The sequence below is a fragment of the Gastrolobium bilobum genome, unplaced genomic scaffold (assembly GCF_033153095.1).
Source record: "Gastrolobium bilobum isolate Gb01-03AN ecotype WA unplaced genomic scaffold, APGP_CSIRO_Gbil_v1 utg16078, whole genome shotgun sequence".
Taxonomy (NCBI): domain Eukaryota; kingdom Viridiplantae; phylum Streptophyta; class Magnoliopsida; order Fabales; family Fabaceae; genus Gastrolobium; species Gastrolobium bilobum.
In genome coordinates, this window is record NW_026896197.1 from 132,901 (window position 1) to 154,529 (window position 21,629).

The window sequence follows — 21,629 nt, forward strand, 5'->3', positions numbered from 1 at the left end:
AGTAATCAACTTGGTAATTAATAATGACGTCATAATTGAAAAGAAAAAGTTATTCCGCATTTTTATTAAGCGCTGCTTAATACGATGATATGATAACAAACTGGGTATACACGGGGTGTTACATTTTATGGTATCAGAGCACTTTCTAGGAAAAAAGCCTGTATGTATTGCAATAACTTAGGATATTTTGTTGTGTGCCTTGTCTTGTGTGTTGTTTCTGTTGGGTTTTGCTATGATGATGCATGTGTTACCACATTGCGTGGGCCTATCAACTCATTCTTTTTGTATCTTGTGCAGAGTCATGGTAATGCCAAGGAGAAACTGTAAGACGAATGAGGGTCAGCCCGACACAGTCCTGACTGTATTAGCTGAGATGCAGGCGGCTAGACTAGCCGATCATGAGGCTGCTAGATTGGCCAACCTGGCGATGATGGACGTCGTTCGAGAGGAGAACCAGAAGGCCACAGAAGATGTTCTTGAGGCGAACCGGCTGGCGAACATGACCATGATGAGGGTCATGTTGGAGGAGATGAGGGCTGGCCGCAATGAGGGTCAATTCCATCCTCCACCACCTCGACCGCCGCCACCACCACCGCCTCCACCCAGTCTTCAGGACGATAGCCAGAGTCACGTTGAGGGTGCCAGTCAGCTTACTGGGGTGATGCTACCCTACTTGGAGCCAGCTGAGGATCGTGATGTTATTGACCGCCGGCTGAATGCTTTTCGCAAGCATAAGCCACCTTCTTTTGATGGATCTTATGATCCTATTGTTGCTTCGAGATGGCTTCAGGCATTGAAAAAGATCTTTAGAGTTATGCAGTGCACTGACCCGCTGAAGCTGATGTTTGCCACCTACATGCTGGAGGGCGATGCACATGAGTGGTGGATAAACACCTCTCACATCTATGAGATGTAGGGTCATGTGATTACATGACCGTCTGGTGCAGGGCTCGTTTTCTGTGGACATGTACTTGGCTAAGTTCAATGAACCGGTCAAGTTTTCACATTTCAAGATCGCTATGCCTACTCCGACGTTCTTGGCTGCTAAGTTCCGTAGGGGACTTAATGAGGAGATAGCTGATCGTATTGCTGGTGCTGCATCGAGAGACTTTGGTACACTGGTACAACAGTGTAGGGACATTGAGGATGTCTGTATCGTGAGCAAGGCTAAGAGAGCCAAAGTTGCGGAGGTTAAGGGAACTGGTAGTTCCACTTCTTGGAAGGATAGGAAGTTTGCTGGTAAGGGAAAAGGGAAGCAGTTGGTTGCTAGGAAGGCGCCTAGCCAGTTCAAGAGGACTTCTACTCAGGGGAGTTCATCTAGGCCTCATACTCCTAGATGCTCGGGATGTAGGAAATTTCATGTTGGGTCGTGTGCTACCGGCCAGTTGATCTGTTTTCAGTGTGGCCAGGCGAGCCACTACTTCAGAGATTGTCCGTCGTCGACCGCGAGAGCTGCAGCGGTTCAGGAAGTTCCACTTCAGATGGTTTCCCTTCCACCTACAGCGGCACTTGCGGTGCGACCTGCCACTGGTCGTGTTTACACCTTGGATCGACAGCAGTCGGACTGAGCTCCGAACCTTGTCAGAGGTACTGTTTCCATTGGTGATTCGGCTGTTGATGTCTTGTTTGATTCCGGGGCTACGCATTCTTTCATTGCCACCCCGATTGTTGCGGGGCTTGAGTTGTCCAGTGCTGTGCTCTCTCCACCGTTGCGGGTGACTACCGCCACCGGAGAAAAGTGTGATACCTCCACTGTACATCGAGATGTCGTGTTTCAGTGGATGGCCGTGAGTTTTCGGTGGATCTGATAGGATTGCCGATCGCTAATTTGTAAATCATCCTTGGAATGGATTAGTTGTTCAAGAATTATGTGAAGATTGATTGTTGTGCCAAGCGAGTGGTGATGTCTTTGTGTGATTCCACAGCCAGTTCCTCGCCTTATATTTCAGTGCTGCAGGCTAGGAGAGCCTTGAGAGCAGGGGCATTCTGATATGTCACGTTGGGAGGTTTGGTGAGTGGGACACAAGAGGATATCACTGACATTCCTGTGGTGAAAGAATTCCTCGAGGTGTTTCCTGAGTTTCTGCCACAGCGGGATATAGAGTTCTCCATAGATTTGTTGTCTGGTGTAGGGCCTATTTCATTAGCTCCATATCGGATGTCGCCACCAGAGTTGGCAGAGCTGAAGAAGCATATTGAGGATCTTTCGGCGAAAGACTTCATTCGACCGAGCGTGTCTCCATCGGGAGCACCGGTCATTTTTGTGAAAAAGAAAGATGGGACTATGCAGTTGTGCACCGATCACAGGCAGTTGAACAATATGACAATCAAGAACAAGTATCCCCTCCCGCGTATTGATGATTTGTTGGATCAGCTCAGGGGTGCTTGCGTGTACTCGAAGATTGATCTCCGGTTCGGATACAATCAGATTCGGGTTAAGCCGGAAGATGTCCCTAAGTTCGCGTTTCATTCGAGATACGGTCATTATGAGTATTTGGTGATCTCGTTCGGACTCACCAATGCACTCGCAGTGTTCATGGATTACATGAACCGGATTTTCCAGCCGTATCTGGATCAGTTCGTGATCGTCTTCATTGACGCTATTTTGATTTACTCCAAGACAGAGGAGGAGCATGTGGAGCACTTGAGAATTGTGTTACAAGTGCTGAAGGAGAAAAAACTTTATGCTAAGCCTTCAAAATGTGAGTTTTGGCTCTAGTCTTTGAAGTTCCTTGGGCATGTGATTTCTGCAGAGGGAGTTGTAGTGGAGGCCAACAAGATAGAGGCTGTGTTGGATTGGGAGAGGCCCAAGACGGTTACAAAAGTGAGGAGTTTCTTGGGTTTGGTAGGTTACTATCGGAGGTTCATTAAGGGATTTTTCATGATGGTTCTTCCATTGACTCGTCTTACCCGGAAGGAGACTCTGTTTGTGTGGACTCACGAGTGTAAGGAGTGTTTTCTGGAGTTGAGGAGAGACTGACTACTGCACTTGTGTTGGTCCTTCCTGATCCTGCTGAGGAGATTGAGCTTTACAGTGATGCCTCCGGAAAGGGGCTGAGCTGTGTGTTGATGCAGTTGGGCAAAGTGATTGCTTATGCTTTGAGACAGTTGAAGCTTCATGAGGAGAACTATCCGACTCATGCTTTGGAGTTAGCTGTTATTATTTTTGCTTTCAAGATTTGGAGGCATTACCTTTTTTGGTATGAAGTTTGCCGTGTTCAGTGACCATAAGAGTTTGAAGTATCTGTTTGATCAGAAGGAGCTGAACATAAGGCAGAGGAGATGAATGGAGTTTCTGAAGGACTACGACTATGAGTTGAAGTACCATCCTGGCAAGGCCAATGTGGTAGCTGATGCTTTGAGTCAAAAATCTGTGAGTCTATCCAGTTTGACGATGGGTGACTATGATATTATAGAGCAGTTTCGAGATATGACGGTGACCTCTTTGCTTGGGGGGTGCACTTCTCGAAATGGAGATCGTTAGGGTTGAGAATGAGCTCATGGATGAGATTAAAGAGGCGCATGTACAAAAAGAGTGCCTGGATTACGTGAAGAACGAAGACGGTGTGTCTTGGAATGAGGATGGACTGTTGACTTTCCAGAAGAGGATTGTGATTCCTCGAGGTCCTTTGATTGAGGAGGTAATGGCAGAGGCCCATAAAGGCCAATTCACTGTCCACCCTGGTGCTACAAAGATGTATAAGGACTTGAAGAGAAATTTCTGGTGGCCGGGCGTGAAGAAGGATATTTTTGTTTACGTGTCCAAATGTTTGAATTGCCAGAAGGTGAAGATAGAATACCAGAAGTCGTCTGGTAAGCTTCAACCTCTTGAGATTCCAGAATGGAAATGGGAGAGCGTTTCCATGGACTTCGTGGTGGGATTGCCGAAGACTCAGGCTGGTTGTGACTCTATCTGGGTCAATATGGACAGATTGACCAAGTCTGCCCACTTTCTTCCGGTAAAGGTGAGCTTCACTACGGAGCAGTTGGCTAGACTTTATGTTCGCGAGATTGTGAGGCTTCACGGGGTTCCCGAGAGTATCATCAGTGATAGAGACCTGAAGTTCACATCTCGGTTCTGGGAGGCGCTGCAGGGAGCTTTTGGTACTCAGTTGAGATTGAGTAACACCTATCACCCTCAGACTAACGGATAGATTGAGCGGACCATCCAGACATTGGAGGACGTGTTGAGGGCTTGCACATTAGAGCAGGGTTCAGCATAGGATAGGTACCTGCCATTGGTTGAGTTTTCGTACAACAACAGTTTCCATGCTAGTCTGGGCATGGCACCCTACGAGGCGCTGTATGGTTGGAGGTGTTGGACTCCTACTTGTTGGTTGGAGGTTGGAGATAAGGAGTTGTTTGGCTTGGATTTCGTCGAAGATACCACCCAGCAGATCCAGATGATCAGAGAGAAGCTGAAGCAGGCGCAGAATCGCCAGAAGAGTTATTACAATATCAAGCATCGACCAATGGAGTTCAGTGAAGGTGAGCACGTATTTGTGAGACTTTCACCTGTCACCGGTGTTGGTCGGGCCCTCAGAGTGAGGAAGCTTAGCCCGAGATTCATAGGGCCATACCAGATTCTTGGTAGGGTAGGGCTTGTTGCCTACCGGCTTGCCTTGCCTCCGAACTTGGCCAACATCCACGACGTGTTTCACGTGTCTCAGCTTCGGAGATACATAGCTTCGGAGATACATAGCACGAGGTGCAACCAGATGATGTGGAAGTTCGGGAGAACTTGAAAACTCCCGTCGGACCACTCAAGATTCTCGATCGTGGCGAGAAGAAGTAGAGGAGCAAGATCATTCTGATGGTCAAAGTGCAATGGATGGGAAGAACTCCTAAGGAGTGTACTTGGGAGCGAGAGGACGAGCTTCTCCGGCAATAGCCCAAGTTTCGGGACAAGTATGTTTCTAATTTTGGGGACAAAATTCTTTAAAAAGGGGGTGAATGTAAGAATCTGCACCGTTAAATTAGGAATTTAACTAATTAGTTATGAGATTAATGAGATAATTCTATAATTGACCCTAATAATTATGAGAAGGCTTAAATATTTATGGTAAGTGATTAATAATGTTGAAAATCGCTCTCCTCTCGAAAAGTGCAGATACCGGTTCTGCCTCACGGTATAAAGGCGTACCGATGAAGTATTCCGAAAAATTATGAAAAGTGTGTATATATTACTAGAATAAAAGATATGACTAGTATAATAAGTTTGAAGTCAAAATAATGAGAACTGGTGTCAGAACTGATACTGGCTAAGTGCTGCGAACAATAAAATAAAAATATGACAAATCTTAGAAAAATGGCTAGGTTCAGAATCCAAAGTTTGGGATTAAAATGATAAGCGTAGATATTAGGGCTAATACAGTGTGATTAAACTTAAACCGACTATAAATACACAAGTTCCACACAACCCTAGGCTGATTTGATCAGCTCTACGTGTCTTGTGTGCCTCCATTTTTTAGCCTTTGGTGTCCTAATTTGCCATCACCCTCTCCTCTCTTGAAAACCACCAAGAGATTATCTTTCTCCATGATTCTTCCCTCTAAATCATTGTAAACACTTAGTAGAGTGCTTTGTGAGGTTGAAGGTCAGCTTTTGCTGGTTGTGGGTATTGTTTGGGGAGGTTTAGAGTGCTGTCTCCGAGTTGTGTGGAGTGGAAACCTTTTTCCTTGGTGTTTGGAGCTTGAAGGAATGATCTTTGAAGAGAAATGAACATTCTTGGTGTGCCATTTCCATGCATGTTGAAGTCAGAACCTAGGGAGCTGCCTAGAGAGCTCCAACCTTTTTTTGTTTTGAACCGTTGGTATGCATCACCACCTTGTCTTTGAGTTTTCCTTGGAAAGAATGGACCTTGATGCATGTAACAAGTTAAAGTTAATAACTTAAGGGTGGGTAAGGTTAAACACACCTAGAAATGCATGTTTAAGCTTCTGAAATCGTTAAAAGAACAACCTTTGGGTGATATCTTCGCGAAAATGCAGAACAACATTCTATCGCGAAATATCCGGATATGATATCCGGATATTGATATCTGGATATGATATCCGGATATTGATATCTGGATATGGGGTTTAGGATATCTGGATATGAATATCCGGATATGATATCCGGATATGCCCACGACAGAACTGTATATGGGTTTATGGACCCATGATTGGTTATGTTGAACTTCTGTAATAATTAACTAAGTCAGAATCAAAGTGATTAAGGGCTTATGGCTTTGTGAGAAGCCTAGAGACATGAAACGTAAAAGGAAAGCGTTGACTTTATGTTATATGCTTGTAGATTATGATTGTTGATATAATTGTTGGTATAAACAGACTGTGAGAGTGCTGTCTGTGGACCTTGGACTTGGTTGGAAAGTTAGCTTGCGAGGTAAGCTTTCGTGTCCTCTGTTTAGCCATTTTTCGTTCCACCATACCCCATGTGGGAATGATTTATATGCATGATGTGTTTTCATATATTGATTTTGAAATGCTGTTGAGTTGTATGTGCAAGTGCCTTATGATATGCATGTGTTGTTCCACCTAGACGGTAAACCTGAGTATGTAGGAGACATACAATATGGTGACTGTGTGTGTGGGTGCAAGTGGTATCTTGCACTGATTGTAGGTAATAGACGTATGTAAATCCTGCATTTCTCTGGCCAGTAGAATAGTTGATACACATGACATGATTATTCTGCTGCATTGCACTGATTTTGGAACTTATACTGTTTTACTTCTTTTAGAACTTATATTGCACATGTAAGTGAGCTTGGGGTGGAGAATGAAGACCTCCTAAGCATTACAGAATATATATTTTGATGATGACAAAAGGTTTGTAAAAAGTCTCAAATTGAAGAGGGAGTTTGAAGATACAAGTGGTTAGGTATTTTTAGAAATTTTGTTACACACAATATTATATCATATAGTATCTTCCTAAGCTCCAATATATAACATTAGATTTCATGCATATAATTTCATATTAAATAATAATGATTAGTTTTGTTTGTTATGGTTAAGATTTAAAATTTAAAACAATTAAAAAAGTATTATAGGTTTGGTTAGAATTAAAAACTAAATCAATTAGATATTCAATATAACTAAAATAAAAAAGTACGTTACCTTTTCAAAAAATAATAAGGAAAGCAAATCAGTAATCAGGTAAAGCAATTTGCATTCACGTGGATGTAAAAGTTGCTTTAAAAATAATAATAAATATTAAAGAAAAAAGGAAAACTATGAGGTAAAGCAAATTGATATCATATGTATTCACGTGACTTTTGCAAGAACCCGCACCGTTAAATATGGAATTTAACTGATTAATTTTGCAAAATTAGAAAATAATTCCATAATTGACCCTAATAATTATTATGAGGCTTAATTAAGTATGATAAGTGATTAAGAATGCTGAAAGTCGCTTTTCGGAAGAAAAGTGCAGATACCGGTTATGCTAGTCGGTATAAATGCGTACCAAAAAAGTATCTCGGAAAATTATAATAAGTGCATGATAATTCCTAGAATAATATATAGGACTTGTAAAACAAGTTTCAAGTTAAAATAATGAGAACTGGTGCCAGAGACTGATACTGGCTATGAAAAGCGAGTACCGAAAAGGTGCTCCAAAAAATATAATAAAAATATGATAATTCTTGTAAAATTGTGTAGTTTAAGAATCCAAAGTTTGGGTTTAAAATGCTAAGCATAGCAATTAAAGTTAATACTGTGTGTTTTAGTGTTAAACCGATATAAATAGGCACACTTGGCCCAAAACCCTAGACACTCAGCATTTTCTTACGTGAAGGGTTGCTGACCAGTTCCTCTAACACTGTTCCATTGCCTCCTTTCACCATTTTTGAGCTCAAGTTGTCACCTTTGCTTGGGTTCTTCATCTTTGAGCTTGTATACACTTGAGAGTTATCCTTGTGAGGGTGTGAGGGTGCATTATCTGAGTCCTTGCCACTGTATGAGTCAGTTTTGAGGGCTGAGTTTGGAGGTTGAGTGGTGAAAGCCTTGGTCTTGACATTTTGAGCTTCAAAGTGTCACCTTTATGAAGAAAAGAGTGATCTTGTTGTACATTTTTGTGACTCTTGGTTGCTGCTCAGTGGAGTGGTGTAGGAAGCTCCATTTCCCTTCCTTTTTCTGAGTTTAAGCTTGGGTAAGCTTCATCACCTTTGATCATGAGTCTAATTGGTTAAAAATGGAACCTTGATGCATGTAATGGACTAAAGATGATAACCTAACGTTGGGTAATGCTTAACACACTTAGAAATGCATGTTTAAGCTTCTATAATCGGTAAAAGTTGGACCTTTGGTTTGGATTTTTGCGAAACGCCGAATCTGGGTTCTGTCGCGAAATATCCGGATATTTTGTTGTGAATATCCAGATATTGATATCCGGATATGGGTATCCGGATATTGATATCCGGATATGCCCCCGACGAATATCCGGATATTCTGGGATTTCGAAGAACAGTAGCTGTGTTGTGTGTACAGTAGGCTATTGGGGGTTTGTGGACCCTAGATTAATGAAGTTGAACTTCTGTTTTAAATGAACTAAGTCAGAATCAAGTGGTTAGAGGCTTATGGCTTTGTGTGAAGCCTTAAGACATAAATCGTAAGAGGAAAACGTAGTCTTTATGTTTATGCTTCTAAGCTTTGTTGTTGATATGCTTGCTGGTCCTAATCAGATTGTAATCTGTTGTGTGTTGGACTTGAGCTGTGTGGACTCTTGGCATTGGATAGTGAGCTTGCAAGGTAAGCTTTCGTGTCCTTGGTTTAGCCATGTTATGGTTCCACCATGTCCCATGAGGGTATGGTTATATGCATGCTGTGTTACATGCTTTTGATGTTTTGGAAATGCTATTGAGCTGTTATATGCTAGTGCCTTTATGATATGCATGTGGTGTTCCACCTATATGGTAAGCCTGAGTATGTAGTACATACAATATGGTGAGGCTGTGGGTGAGGTGCAAGCGGTGTTCCTTGTACTACATGTAGGTAATAGACGTATTCCTGCATTTCTCTGGCCAGTAGAATAGTTTAAACACACATGGCATGAATATCTGTTGCACTGCATAGTTTTGGAACTTATATTGATATAAATGCTTTTAGAACTTATATTTCACATGTAAGTGAGCATGGGGTTGAAGATCCTTGAGGACCCCTTGTCTTACTGAGATTTATAGTTTAGAGATCTCACCCCACGTTTGGGGAATGCTTATTTCAGGATCAGGTAATGTGGGGGTTGAGGCCCCAGGCGGCAAGAGGCCAGAGCTGAGTTAGATATTGATGATATTATATGCTGATATGTTGGATGCTGGATATGCTTGCTGTTTTTATGCTTTTAGCTTCATTTTATGATTTTGGATTATCTTGTTGAGACTCTGTCGTTTATGCTGTTGATTTGATGAGCATGAGGATTGTCCATGCCACGTAGACTTGTTATGTCTTGTTTTACTTGGAGTTGTAATAATGTATCAGGATTATTGTCCGGATTACATGATGTAATGCCGTGACTTAGATACTCACTTTATATTTATATATTGAGGTATTTCAGTAGATGTCTTATTGCAATTTACATACAGGCGATATTTTATGAAATTGATTAAGTAATCAACTTGGCTAAGTATAATGATGTCATAAGTGATAAGAAAAAGATTTTCCCCATATTTAATTAAGCGCAGCTTAATACGATAGTATGATAATATTATCGGTATACACGGGGTGTTACAGCTTTCAAATCAAAATGCAATATAAAAAGAACACCAAAAACAAATAAGTAAGTTTTACTTTTTACAAATCAAAAAGAAAAAGTGAATGATAAAGTAAAAGTTCTCGTACTATCTCTCTCTGAAATCTTGAAGCGCACACTGTATCTTCTCAAATTGAAATCAGTTGAAACGCTGATTCTGAAAATCACGCCTCCTTCTTGGTTATTCGAGAACGTACTGGATCAAATGTTCTTTCTTAGTGTTCCTTTTCAGTTCTTTCTTGCGGGAGCCAACTGAATCAAATTTTGGGGCTTTTGGTACATCTCTTCTCAGTGAAAATTTCCAGGTTCTTTAACTGAAATATATGGGGCTTTTTACGGTATACTCAAGAAACTCAAAATTTTTATGAATCTTTGATTTGAAGCATTTAATCTGAAATTTCCAGATCTATTATTTATATGCTTTAAGGATTTTGAGTGGTATAATCTGAATATTAAATCTCTTGAGTTGTTCATTGATTTAGAGATTTTTTGTTAAAATTGGAATCTGATTTTTCTATTCAAATTGTTATATTTTCTTTTAAATCAGATTTCTTGGTGCCCATTGTTTAGAAAATTAATTGTGTAATATCCAAGCTCCTTGGTGCATTAATTTTAGAGATTTTGATACATATGTCATTATTTTAATTTTCTGCATATGGCATAAATATATGGAGCTTAGTTTGATATTACTATGAAATATTTGGTATGATAGGACACTGTATTTTTGGATTATTTCACTTGTTACAGTTCTGAAAAATTCTGTATTGGTTGTTAAAATGGAATAGTTGTGTGCTGTAAATCTGTCCTAGGTGTGTGGGTGCAACCGTGTGGGTTGGCGACCTTGTCCTTGGCTTGAGAGTGTGTCTCAAGGCCTGGAGCCTCAAGAATCACTAGGGAAAGTGAAGGTCATGTGTGAGAAGAGTTGGTGAACTCAGTAGGTTCGGCTTAAGAGTATTCTCAGAGCTTGGAGCAGTGTACGCACTAGGAAGATTTTTGATATCTTGTTTGATTGCATGTGTGACGCGTGTTTGTAAAACAGGTACACTTGTGATAAATAAAATATCTGCAGCGACTTCAGTCTGGACGTAGCATCCTACTTAAACTTAGTGGGTGTGAACCAGGATATATCGTGTGTTCCTTGTCTCTCTGATTTAATTTCTGAATATTTTGTTTAGAGACTAACAGTTACACTGATTCTGATTTGAAAGCGTTGTAGCACCTTATAGGTTACGATATAATTGTTGTAGCACTTGAACAGTTTTTTTTTCTGGTATTTGGAAATTAATATTTTTCTGTTTTGTTTAAGAAAATTACATTGCTGCGTTTATACTCTATAAATTGCTAAGGTACGCATTCTGTTACTACATTGTTCTTAGCATTGTGAAAAATTATTTTGGGCATATAGGGACTGAAGAAAAATTGTGTAAATGTTTACTGAATTTAAAAAGTTTTTTGAAAAGTTTAGAACACCTATGCACCCCCCCTCTAGGTGTTCCGTAAGCGTCCTATGTAAGAAGCCACTTGCCCAACAAGTGGTATCAGAGCTTCGTGATCTGAGTGATTGGTCATTGCGAAAGAGTTAAAGATCCTATGGCTTCTTTCCATCAGGATATTCCTCTTGAGGGTGGTTCCACCTATCGCCCTCCGTTTTTCATTGGGATTGATTATCCATACTGGAAAACAAGGATGCAGATTTTCCTTGAGTCGGTAGATCTTAAAATTTGGTAGTGTAGAGGAAGGATATCAGCCTCCAACTAGATTAGATGACAATGGTAAAAGTGTGCTTAAAAAATATACAGAGTTTACTAGAGCAGAATTAGAGAGTTCCCAATACAACTCAAAAGCAAAGAACTTAATAGTTAATGCACTTGGTAAGGATGAATACTACCGAGTATCTTCATGTAAGACCGCACGTGAGATGTGGCTTATCTTAGAAACAACCCATGAAGGTACTAGTGAAGTAAAACGTTGTAGACAAAATGTGTTATCTAGAGAGTTTGAGATCTTTGAGATGTATGAGCGCGAGTCTATATTTGACATGCAAAAGTGTTTCATGCATATAGTTACATCACTGAATGCTTTAAATATTTTTCATGATGATGAACTGGTAGTTAATTTTTTTTGAGATGTCTTAATAAGGAACGGGATGCAAAAGCTTCAGCAATCTACTAAGCTAAAGATCTCTCCACATTGTCCATTGCTACTTTATTTGGAGAGCTTTAGGAGTACGAGTTGGAGTTAAACAGAAGGGTTAACCGTGAGTTTAACAAGAAAAATTCAAAGAGTACTTGTTATGTCTTGTTTTAGTTGGAGTTGTAATAATGTATCAGGATTATTGTCCGGATTACGTGATGTAATGCCGTGACTTAGATACTCACTTTATATTTATATATTGAGGTATTTCAGTAGATGTCTTATTGCAATTTACATACAGGCGATATTTTATGAAATTGATTAAGTAATCAACTTGGCTAAGTATAATGACGTCATAAGTGATAAGAAAAATATTTTTCGCATATTTAATTAAGCGCAACTTAATACGATAGTATGATAACATTACCGGGTATACACGGGGTGTTACATTTTATGGTATCAGAGCAACGGTTCAAGGGAAAAGCCTGTATGTATTGCAATGAATAAGATGTTTGGTTGTGTCTGTCTTGTGTGTTTGCTACGTTGGTTGTTATTATGATGATGCATACGTGATCACATTGCGTGGGCCTGATCACTCATAATTTGTGTAGCTTGTGCAGAGTCATGGTAGGATCCAGGAGAACACGTGAGACTGCTGAGGGTCAATTGGACCCAATCCTGACTGCATTGGCTGAGATGCAGGAGGCCGCTAGATTGGCTCACGTGGCAATGATGGACGCTGTTAGAGAAGCGAACTAGAAGGCCACAGAGGATGCTCTTGTGGCGAACAGGTTGGCGAACATGACTATGATGAGGGTCATGTTGGAGGAGATGAGAGCTGGTCCAGCTGTTGGTCAGTTCCCAACGCCACCACCTCCACCGCTGCTTCCACCTAGTGTTCAGGATGAGACCCTGAGTCACATTGGTAGAGCTACGCATGATGTTGGGGGTGATGGAACCCTTTGTGGAGCCCGCTGAGGACAGAGATGCGATTGATCGCCGGCTGAATGCTTTCTGTAAGCATAAGCCACCTACTTTTGATGGGTCTTATGATCCCATTGCTGTTGCAAGATGGCTTCAGGCGCTAGACAAGATCTTTCGGGTCATGCAGTGTTCAGATCCGCAGAAGTTGATGTTCGCTACTTATATGCTAGAGGGCGATGCCCATGAGTGGTGGACGAACATTTCTCATGTCTACGAGATGCAGGGCCGTGCGATGACGTGGCCATTCTTTGAGGATTTCTTCTGGGTCAGTACTTCCCGTACGATGCACAGGAGAGGAAGCAAGGGGAGTTTGACAGGTTGGTTCAAGGCTCGTTGTCTGTTGACGAGTACCTGGCCAAGTTCAACGAGCTGGTGAAGTTTTCACACTTCAGGATGGTGAGGCCTACTCCTACATTCTTGGCTGCTAAGTTCCGCAGGGGACTTAGTGAGGATATTGCTGGTTACCTTGCTAGTTCTGCTTCGAGAGACTTTGGGACACTGGTTCAGCAGTGTCATGATATTGAAGATTTCTACAGCATGAGTAAGGCCAAGAGGGCCAAGATAGCTGAGACGACGACGAAGGTAGCTGGTAGTTCCACTTCTTGGAGAGACAGGAAGTTTGGGAACAAGGGCATGGGAAAGCATATGGCAACTCGGCAAGCGCCGAATCAGTTCAAGAGGACTTCTGCTCAGGGGAGTGCAGTGAGACCTCCTGCTCCCAAGTGTTCGGGATGCGGGAAGACTCATTTTGGACCGTGTTCTACCGGTCAGTTGATTTGTTTTCAGTGTGGCAAGGAGGGCCACTTCTCCAGAGATTGTCTGTCGTCGACGGCGAGAGCGGCTGCAGTTCAGGAAGTGCCGCTACAGATGGTTCCTCTTCCACCTACTTCAGCACCGGCAGTGCCACCGTCTACAGGACGTGGTTATACCCTGGATCGTCAGCAGTCGGATCGAGCTCCGAACCTTGTTAGAGGTACTGTTACCATTGGCGCATCATCTGTTGATGCCTTGTTTGACTCTGGGGCTACCCATTCTTTTGTTGCTACCCCGATTGTTGTGGGGCTTGAGTTGCCCATATCTGTGCTTTCTCCACCGTTGCGGGTGACCTCCGCCACCGGAGAGAAGTGTTATTCTACCACTGTACATCGAGATGTCGTGTTTCAGTGGGAGGGCCCTGAGTTCTCGGTAGATCTGATAGGATTGCCGATGGCCAACTTGGAGGTTATTCTGGTCATGGATTGGTTGTCCAGGAACTGTGCATTGATTGACTGTTGTGCCAAGCGTGTGGTGATGTCTTCGTGTGATTCCACAACTAGTTCCTCGCCGTACATTTCTTTGCTGCAGGCTAGGGGAGCCTTGAGAGCTGGGGCATTTGCATATGTCATGTTGGGAGGTCTGGTGAGTGGGACACATAAGGATATCACTGGCATTCCTGTGGTGAGGGAATTCCTCGAGGTGTTTCTGGAGGAGGTTCCTGAGTTTCCGCCACAGAGGGAGATAGAGTTCTCTATTGATCAGTTGCCTGGTGTGGGGCCTATTTCATTAGCGCCATACCGGATGTCGCCACCGGAGCTGGCAGAGCTGAAGAAGCATATTGAGGATCTTTCAGCAAAAGACTTCATTCGACCGAGTGTGTCTCCTTGGGGAGCACCAGTCTTCTTTGTGAAGAAGAAGGACGGGACAATGCGATTGTGCACCGACTACAGGCAGCTGAACAAGGTGACGATCAAGAACAAGTATCCCTTTCCTCGGATTGATGATCTGTTGGATCAGCTTAGGGGTGATTGCGTGTATTCTAAGATTGATCTCCTGTCCGGATACCATCAGATTCGGGTGAAGCTGGAGGATGTCCCTAAGACCGCATTTCGTTCGAGATACGGTCACTTTGAGTATTTGGTGATTCCGTTTGGACTCACCAATGCACCTGCTGTGTTCATGGATTACATGAACCGAATTTCCAGCCGTACCTGGATCAGTTTGTGATCGTCTTCATTGACGATATTTTGATTTACTCCAAGACGGAGGAGGATCATGTGGAGCATCTGAGGATTGTTCTGCAAGTGCTGAAGGAGAAGAAGTTGTATGCGAAGCCTTCCAAATGTGAGTTTTGGCTCAAGTCTGTGAAGTTTCTTGGGCATGTTATTTCTGCTGAAGGAGTTGCAGTGGATCCGAGCAAGATCGAGGCCGTACTGGATTGGGAGAGGCCCAAGACAGTTACGGAAGTGAGGAGCTTCTGGGTTTGGCAGGTTACTATCGGAGGTTCATCAAGGGTTTCTCCATGATGGTTCTCCCTATTGACTCGTCTTACCCGGAAGGAGACTCCATTTGTCTGGACTCACGAGTGTGAGGAATGCTTTCAGGAGTTGAAGGAGAGACTAACTACTGCTCCTGTATTGGTCCTTCCTGATCTTGCGCTTGAGATTGAGCTTTACACTGACGCCTCCGAGAAGGGGCTAGGGTGTGTGTTGATGTAGTTGGGCAAGGTGATTACCTATGCTTCGAGGCAGCTGAAACCTCATGAGGAGAACTACCCGACTCATGACTTGGAGTTAGCTGCTATTGTGTTTGCTTTCAAGATTTGGAGGCATTATCTTTTTGGTTTAAAGTTTGTGGTGTTCAGTGACCACAAAAGTTTGAAGTATCTTTTCGACCAGAAAGAGCTGAACATGAGGCAGAGAAGATGGATGGAGTTCATAAAGGATTACGACTTTGAGTTGAAGTACCATCCTGGCAAGGCCAATGTGGTAGCTGATGCTTTGAGTCGGAAACCCGGGAGCTCATCCAGTTTGTTACTTGGTAACTTTGACGTGGTTGAGAAATTCCGAAACCTGGCAGTGACTGCTCAATGTGAGGGTGTACTTCTCGAGCTGAAAGCAACAGACGTTGTGAATGAGCTGTTAGAAAAGATCAAAGAGACACAAGTTCAGAGAGAGTGTCTGGATTATGTGAAGAACCAAGACGGTGTGTCTTGGAATGATGATGGACTTCTTTTGTTTCAGCAGAGGAACGTGGTTCCTCGAGGTCCGTTGCCCGAAGAGGTTATGGCAGAGGCCCATAAGGGCCAATTTTCTATCCACTTTGGTGCTACTAAGATGTATCATGACCTGAAGAAGAACTTTTGGTGGCCGGGCATGAAAAAAGATGTTAATGTCTTTGTGTCCAAGTGTTTGGTTTGCCAGAAGGTGAAGATTGAACATCAGAGACCGTCTGGTGAACTTCAACCTCTTGAAGTACCACTGACCATCTGATTCTTTTCTCCTATGTGTTTTACTATATTGATTCAAAAAAAAAAAGCAAAAAAAAAAGAAGCAAAAAAAAAGAAAGAGAAAAAGCAAAAAAAAATAAAATGTTTATTTCTATCTTTTCATTATCTTTGTTTTATTTTCTTAGTGTCATTCTTAACTTTTGCTCTTGCAGATTTCTGGGGTGTTGAACCTTCTTTTCCATATTTTATCCATACCTTCACCTCAACCCCATTACAACTCTGCATAAAGCCCTCTTGATTTATGCATGCATGTGTTAGTTGCAGTGGAGAAGTAGTATTTGAGCAAGCCTATGGTAGAATGATTTTCTTGAGTAGATTTGAGTGATACACTGATTACCTGATACACTTGAGAGAAAAATATTGAGAGCATCTTGTAAGGAACCATTTTCAGTAAGTGACATGTACAGTTGAAATTAGCAGGTCTTGTGATTTGAGATTAGAGAATTTCTGTCCTGATTGGTTAATCTGTTGAAGACTTGTATCTTTGAATATTTCCTGTATGCTTGATAATTGTTATAAGGGATTGGTTGATCTTAGTCTTTGCTTTCTATTTTAGTTTTAGCCCAAGAGTGCAAAAAGATAAGTTTGGAGAATTTGATAACACATATTTTGTTACACTTATTTATTACTCTTGGGGTGGTATTTTTATGATTTATTTGAATTAAATAAAGGTCTTTTGGGTCAAATCAGAATTCTAGATTTTAATTGGGTGTAATTGATTTTCGTCATAATTTTCCAAATTTACACTACTTTCGTATTTTGACCATATCTCACTCTACAGATGTCCGATTGACTTCATTCTTATTGCGTTATGCAGCTAATAGATAGGGATACAATCTCTATTTCATCTACTAAAGCCCAATTCGGACGGAAATATGGTCGAAACCTGAGCCCAAGATGGACGTGTTTTGCTGGAAATTTATTTTGACGTTTGGACTTAAGTTATAATTTTGAACGCAATGTACATGAGGCCCAAAGCCATTATTTCTGTTTTGTTTCCTTTTATTTTGGGTTGGATTTGTAGAGCCCGAAACCCAGCTTGATTAGGGGTTAAAAGGGCGAGAGTAGGGACCTTGTGGAGAATCTTTCGTTTGAGTTTGAATTATACAGTTTTGAAATTAATATAATTTTCGACTCTTTTCTCTCCTCTTTTCTTTAATCAACCAAAGGGTTGAGGATTCCAAGGATATCTATCATTGGACAAATAATTACCAAATCGTGATTGATCTCAATTGAATCAGAATCCTTATTTCTAATTGAGAACCCTCTCTAAGCGATCGCTTAGCGTTTGGTCGAATACGGCGCGTCTACTCGAGCAATCGCGGAGTATCAACCCGTTCGACTTGAGTTCATTGGGTTAATCAACCTAACCATTAAATCTAATGGTTAATCTCTTTCCTAAGAACGCAATCGCGTATCTCAGATTGAACACCCTCAATCACGCGATGCCAAACCGAGTTGGAAAGAGAAACGTATTTGGTTCAAAATGAGGCGCAGGTCCTCAAGATATCCTTGGAATCCTAATTCTTGGGTTGGTTGCTTTTAATTTGATTATTCTTTCTTTCTTTTTATTTTATTTTTCATTTCCATTTAAATTTACAATCATATTAACAACCCCCATTTTAGTTTTCGTTTTTCTTTAATTTCCGTTTCTCCTTATTTTCTCTTTTCATTTAGTTTCCATTTTCATTTGGTTTCTATTTTATTTTTATTTTTTATTTTTATTTTTATAACTGAGCGATTAAGTTCATTGCAAACTCCTTGAGAGACGACTCAGGTTGACGCTTTAATAAACCTGATTTAATTAATTTGCACGAGTTCGACAGCTCGTGTCAAATTTGTCCTCAACCCTTGGGTTGATTAAAGAAAAGAGGAGAGAAAAGAGACGAAAATTATATTAATTTCAAAACTATATAATTCAAACTCAAACGAAAGATTATCCACAAGGTCCTTACTCTTGCCCTTTTAACCCCTAATCAAGCTGGGCTTCGGATTCTACAAATCCAACCCAAAATAAAAGGAAACAAAACAGAAATAATGGCTCTAGGCCTTATGTACACTGGGTTCAAAATTATAACTTAAGTCCAAACGTCAAAATAAATTTCCAGCAAAACACGTCCATCTTGGGCTCAGGTTTCGACCATCTTTCCGTCCGAATTGGGCTTTAGTAGATGCAATAGCGATTATAGCCCTATCTATTAGCTGCAAAACTCTATAAGAACGGAGTCAATCAGACATCTGTAGAGTGAGATATGGTCAAAATACGAAAGTAGTGTAAATCTGGAAAATTATGACGAAAATCAATTAAACCCAATTAAAATCTAGAATTCTGATTTGACCCAAAAGACCTTTATTTAATTCAAATAAATCATAAAAATACCACCCAAGAGTAATAAATAAGTGTAACAAAATATGTGTTATCAAATTCTCCCACACTTATCTTTTTGCACTCTTGGGCTAAAACTAAAATAGAAAGCAAAGACTAAGATCAACCAATCCCTTATAACAATTATCAAGCATACATGAAATATACAAAGATCACAAGTCTTCAACAGATTAACCAATCAGGACAGAAATTCCCTAATCTCAAATCACAAGACCTGCTAATTTCAACTGTACATGCCAATTACTGAAAATGGTTCTTTACAAGATGCTCTCAATATTTTTCTCTCAAGTGTATCAGGTAATCAGTGTATCACTCAAATCTACTCATGAAAATTATTCTACCATAGGCTTGCTCAAATTCTATTTCTCCACTGCTACTAACACATGCATGCATAAATCAAGAGGGCTTTATGCAGAGTTGTAATGAGGCTGAGGTGAAGGTATGGATAAAATATGGAAAAGAAGGTTCAACACCCCAGAAATCTACAAGAGCAAAAGTTAATAACGACACTAAGAAAATAAAACAAAGATAGAAATAAACATTTTTATTTTTTTATTTTTATTACTTTTTCTCTTTCTTTTTTTTTTTGCTTCTTTTTTTTTGCTTTTTATTTTTGCTTCTTTTTTTTTTTGCTTCTTTTTTAATCAATACAGTAAAACACATAGCAGAAAAGAATCAGATGGTCACCCCCCACACTTAAATTTTTGTACGTCTCGGGCAAACCCCCACACTTAAACACAACATCATAGTGAAAACCAATGCTCAGTAAATCTCCAGGGTGTGGAATTAATTGGTTTTTTCACTTAGGCAAGTAATGTGGCTTAAGAAACAAAGGATATAAAGGCTCAAAGGGGCTCACCAAGGGATAATAATGTAAGGGATGGCTATCTGGCTAAAGGGAAAAATAAAAAAAAATGTCTCTCTCATATTTATGCATGTAAATGAAAAATGCAGTTTCAAAAAGAACAAGATCAAGTTCTAGAGAATAAAGATCATGAGCAGAAACACACAAGAAAGAGAGAATGACAAAAGATGTAATCCATTCATAAAGGCCCAAAATCTCACAAGGGTAAAACCAAATTACGCAATCAGCATAACAATATCAGTCAACAAGTAATATAATCCAAGAGTCAAGAATTAAGCCTGATCAGAATAATCTATCAAAAGAAATATGTCCAAGTTCATTCCATGTATAACTTAACAATTATCAGAAAGAAAAGGAAAATCCACTTATTGACAATTAAAGTTGAAATAAAAAAATGCAAAGAAAAAGGAAATAAAGAAAAATGAAAAGAAGACTCCTTATCCTCCTTAGGGAAGGTAAGTGGCATCAGTGAGCCTGATTTGTGTCTCCACAAGCTGCTGAAGTCCCTCATAAAAAGGCTTGAAGCAGTGTCCATCCACATGTGAAGATCCTCTCAGTCTGCTTATGACACCACTCCCTATGATTAATTTTTTGCATAATTCAAACAAAAGGAGGAAGAGGGTAAAGAACGATAGAGAACGATGCAAACTCCCCGGCAACGGCGCCAAATTTGACACGAGCTGTCGAACTCGCGCAAATTAATTAAATCAGGTTTATTAGAATTTTGTAGTAAAGCGTCAACCTAAGTCGTCTCTCAAGGAATTTGCAATGAACTTAATCACTCAGTTATAAAAAAAAAAGAAAAAGAAAAAAAGAAACCAAATGAAAATGGAAACTAAATGAAAAGAGAAAATAAGGAGAAACGAAAATTAAAGAAAAACGGAAACTAAAATGGGGGGTTTTAATATGATGTAAATTTAAACGGAAATGAAAAATAAAATAAAAAGAAAGAATTATCAAATTAAAAGCAACCAACCCAAGAATTAGGATTCCATGGTTGAATCTTGAGGACCTGCACCTCATTTTGAACCAAATACGTTTTTCTTTCCAACTCGGTTTGGCGTCGCGCGATTGTGGGTGTTCAATCTGAGATACGCGATTGCGTTCTTAGGAAAAAGATTAACCATTAGATTTAATGGTTAGGTTGATTAACCCAATGAACTCAAGTCGAACGAGTTGATACTCCGCGATTGCTCAAGTAGACGTGTCATATTCGACCAAACGCTAAGCGATCGCTTAGAGAGGGTTCTCAATTGGAAATAAGGATTCTGATTCAATTGAGATCAATCTCGATTTGGTAATTATTTGTCCAATGATAGATATCCTTGGAATCCTCAACCCTTGGGTTGATTAAAGAAAAGAGGAGAGAAAAGAGACGAAAATTATATTAATTTCAAAACTGTATAATTCAAACTCAAACGAAAGATTCTCCACAAGGTCCCTACTCTCGCTCTTTTAACCCCTAATCAAGCTGGTCTTCGGGCTCTACAAATCCAACCCAAAATAAAAGAAAAGAAAACAGAAATAATGGCTCTGGACCTCATGTACATTGGGTTCAAAATTATAACTTAAGTTCAAACGTCAAAATAAATTTCCAACAAAACACATCCATCTTGGGCTCAGGTTTCGACCATATTTCCGTCCGAATTGGGCTTTAGTAGATGAAATAGGGATTGTAGCCCTATCTATTAGCTGCAAAAATCAATAAGAACGGAGTCAATCGGACATCTGTAGAGTGAGATATTGTCAAAATACGAAAGTAGTGTAAATCTGGAAAATTATGACGAAAATCAATTAAACCCAATTAAAATCTAGAATTCTGATTCGACCCAAAAGACCTTTATTTAATTCAAATAAATTATAAAAATACCATCCAAGAGTAATAAATAAGTGTAACAAAATATGTGTTATTAACCACAGTGGAAGTGGGAAGGTATTTTCATGGACTTCGTGGTGGGATTGCCGAAGACTCAGGCAGGTTGTGACTCTATCTGGGTCATTGTGGACAGACTGACGAAGTCTGCCCATTTTCTTCCAGTGAAGGTGAGCTTCACTACAGAGCAGTTGGCCAAGCTTTATGTTCGCGAGATTGTGAGGCTTCACAGGGTGCCCGAGAGTATCATCAGTGATAGGGACCCGAAGTTCACATCTCGGTTCTGGGAGGCGCTGCAGGAGGCTTTTGGTACGCAATTGAGATTGAGTACCACCTATCACCCTCAGACTGATGGACAGACTGAGAGGACCATCCAGAC

The 21,629-nt window shown here is 40.6% G+C and overlaps 1 protein-coding gene across 1 annotated transcript in view; it reads left to right on the top strand.

The window, feature by feature from the left end:
• LOC133298197 (GDSL esterase/lipase EXL3-like) overlaps nt 1–21,629 on the top strand; it is a gene marked incomplete at its 5' end in the record, with an annotated part of 38,011 nt that overhangs the window by 10,313 nt on the left and 6,069 nt on the right. Inside the window, one exon of the mRNA XM_061497455.1 lies at nt 1,120–1,203. Coding sequence (XP_061353439.1) covers nt 1,120–1,203 — 84 coding nt within the window. The remainder of the gene's footprint in view (nt 1–1,119; nt 1,204–21,629) is intronic.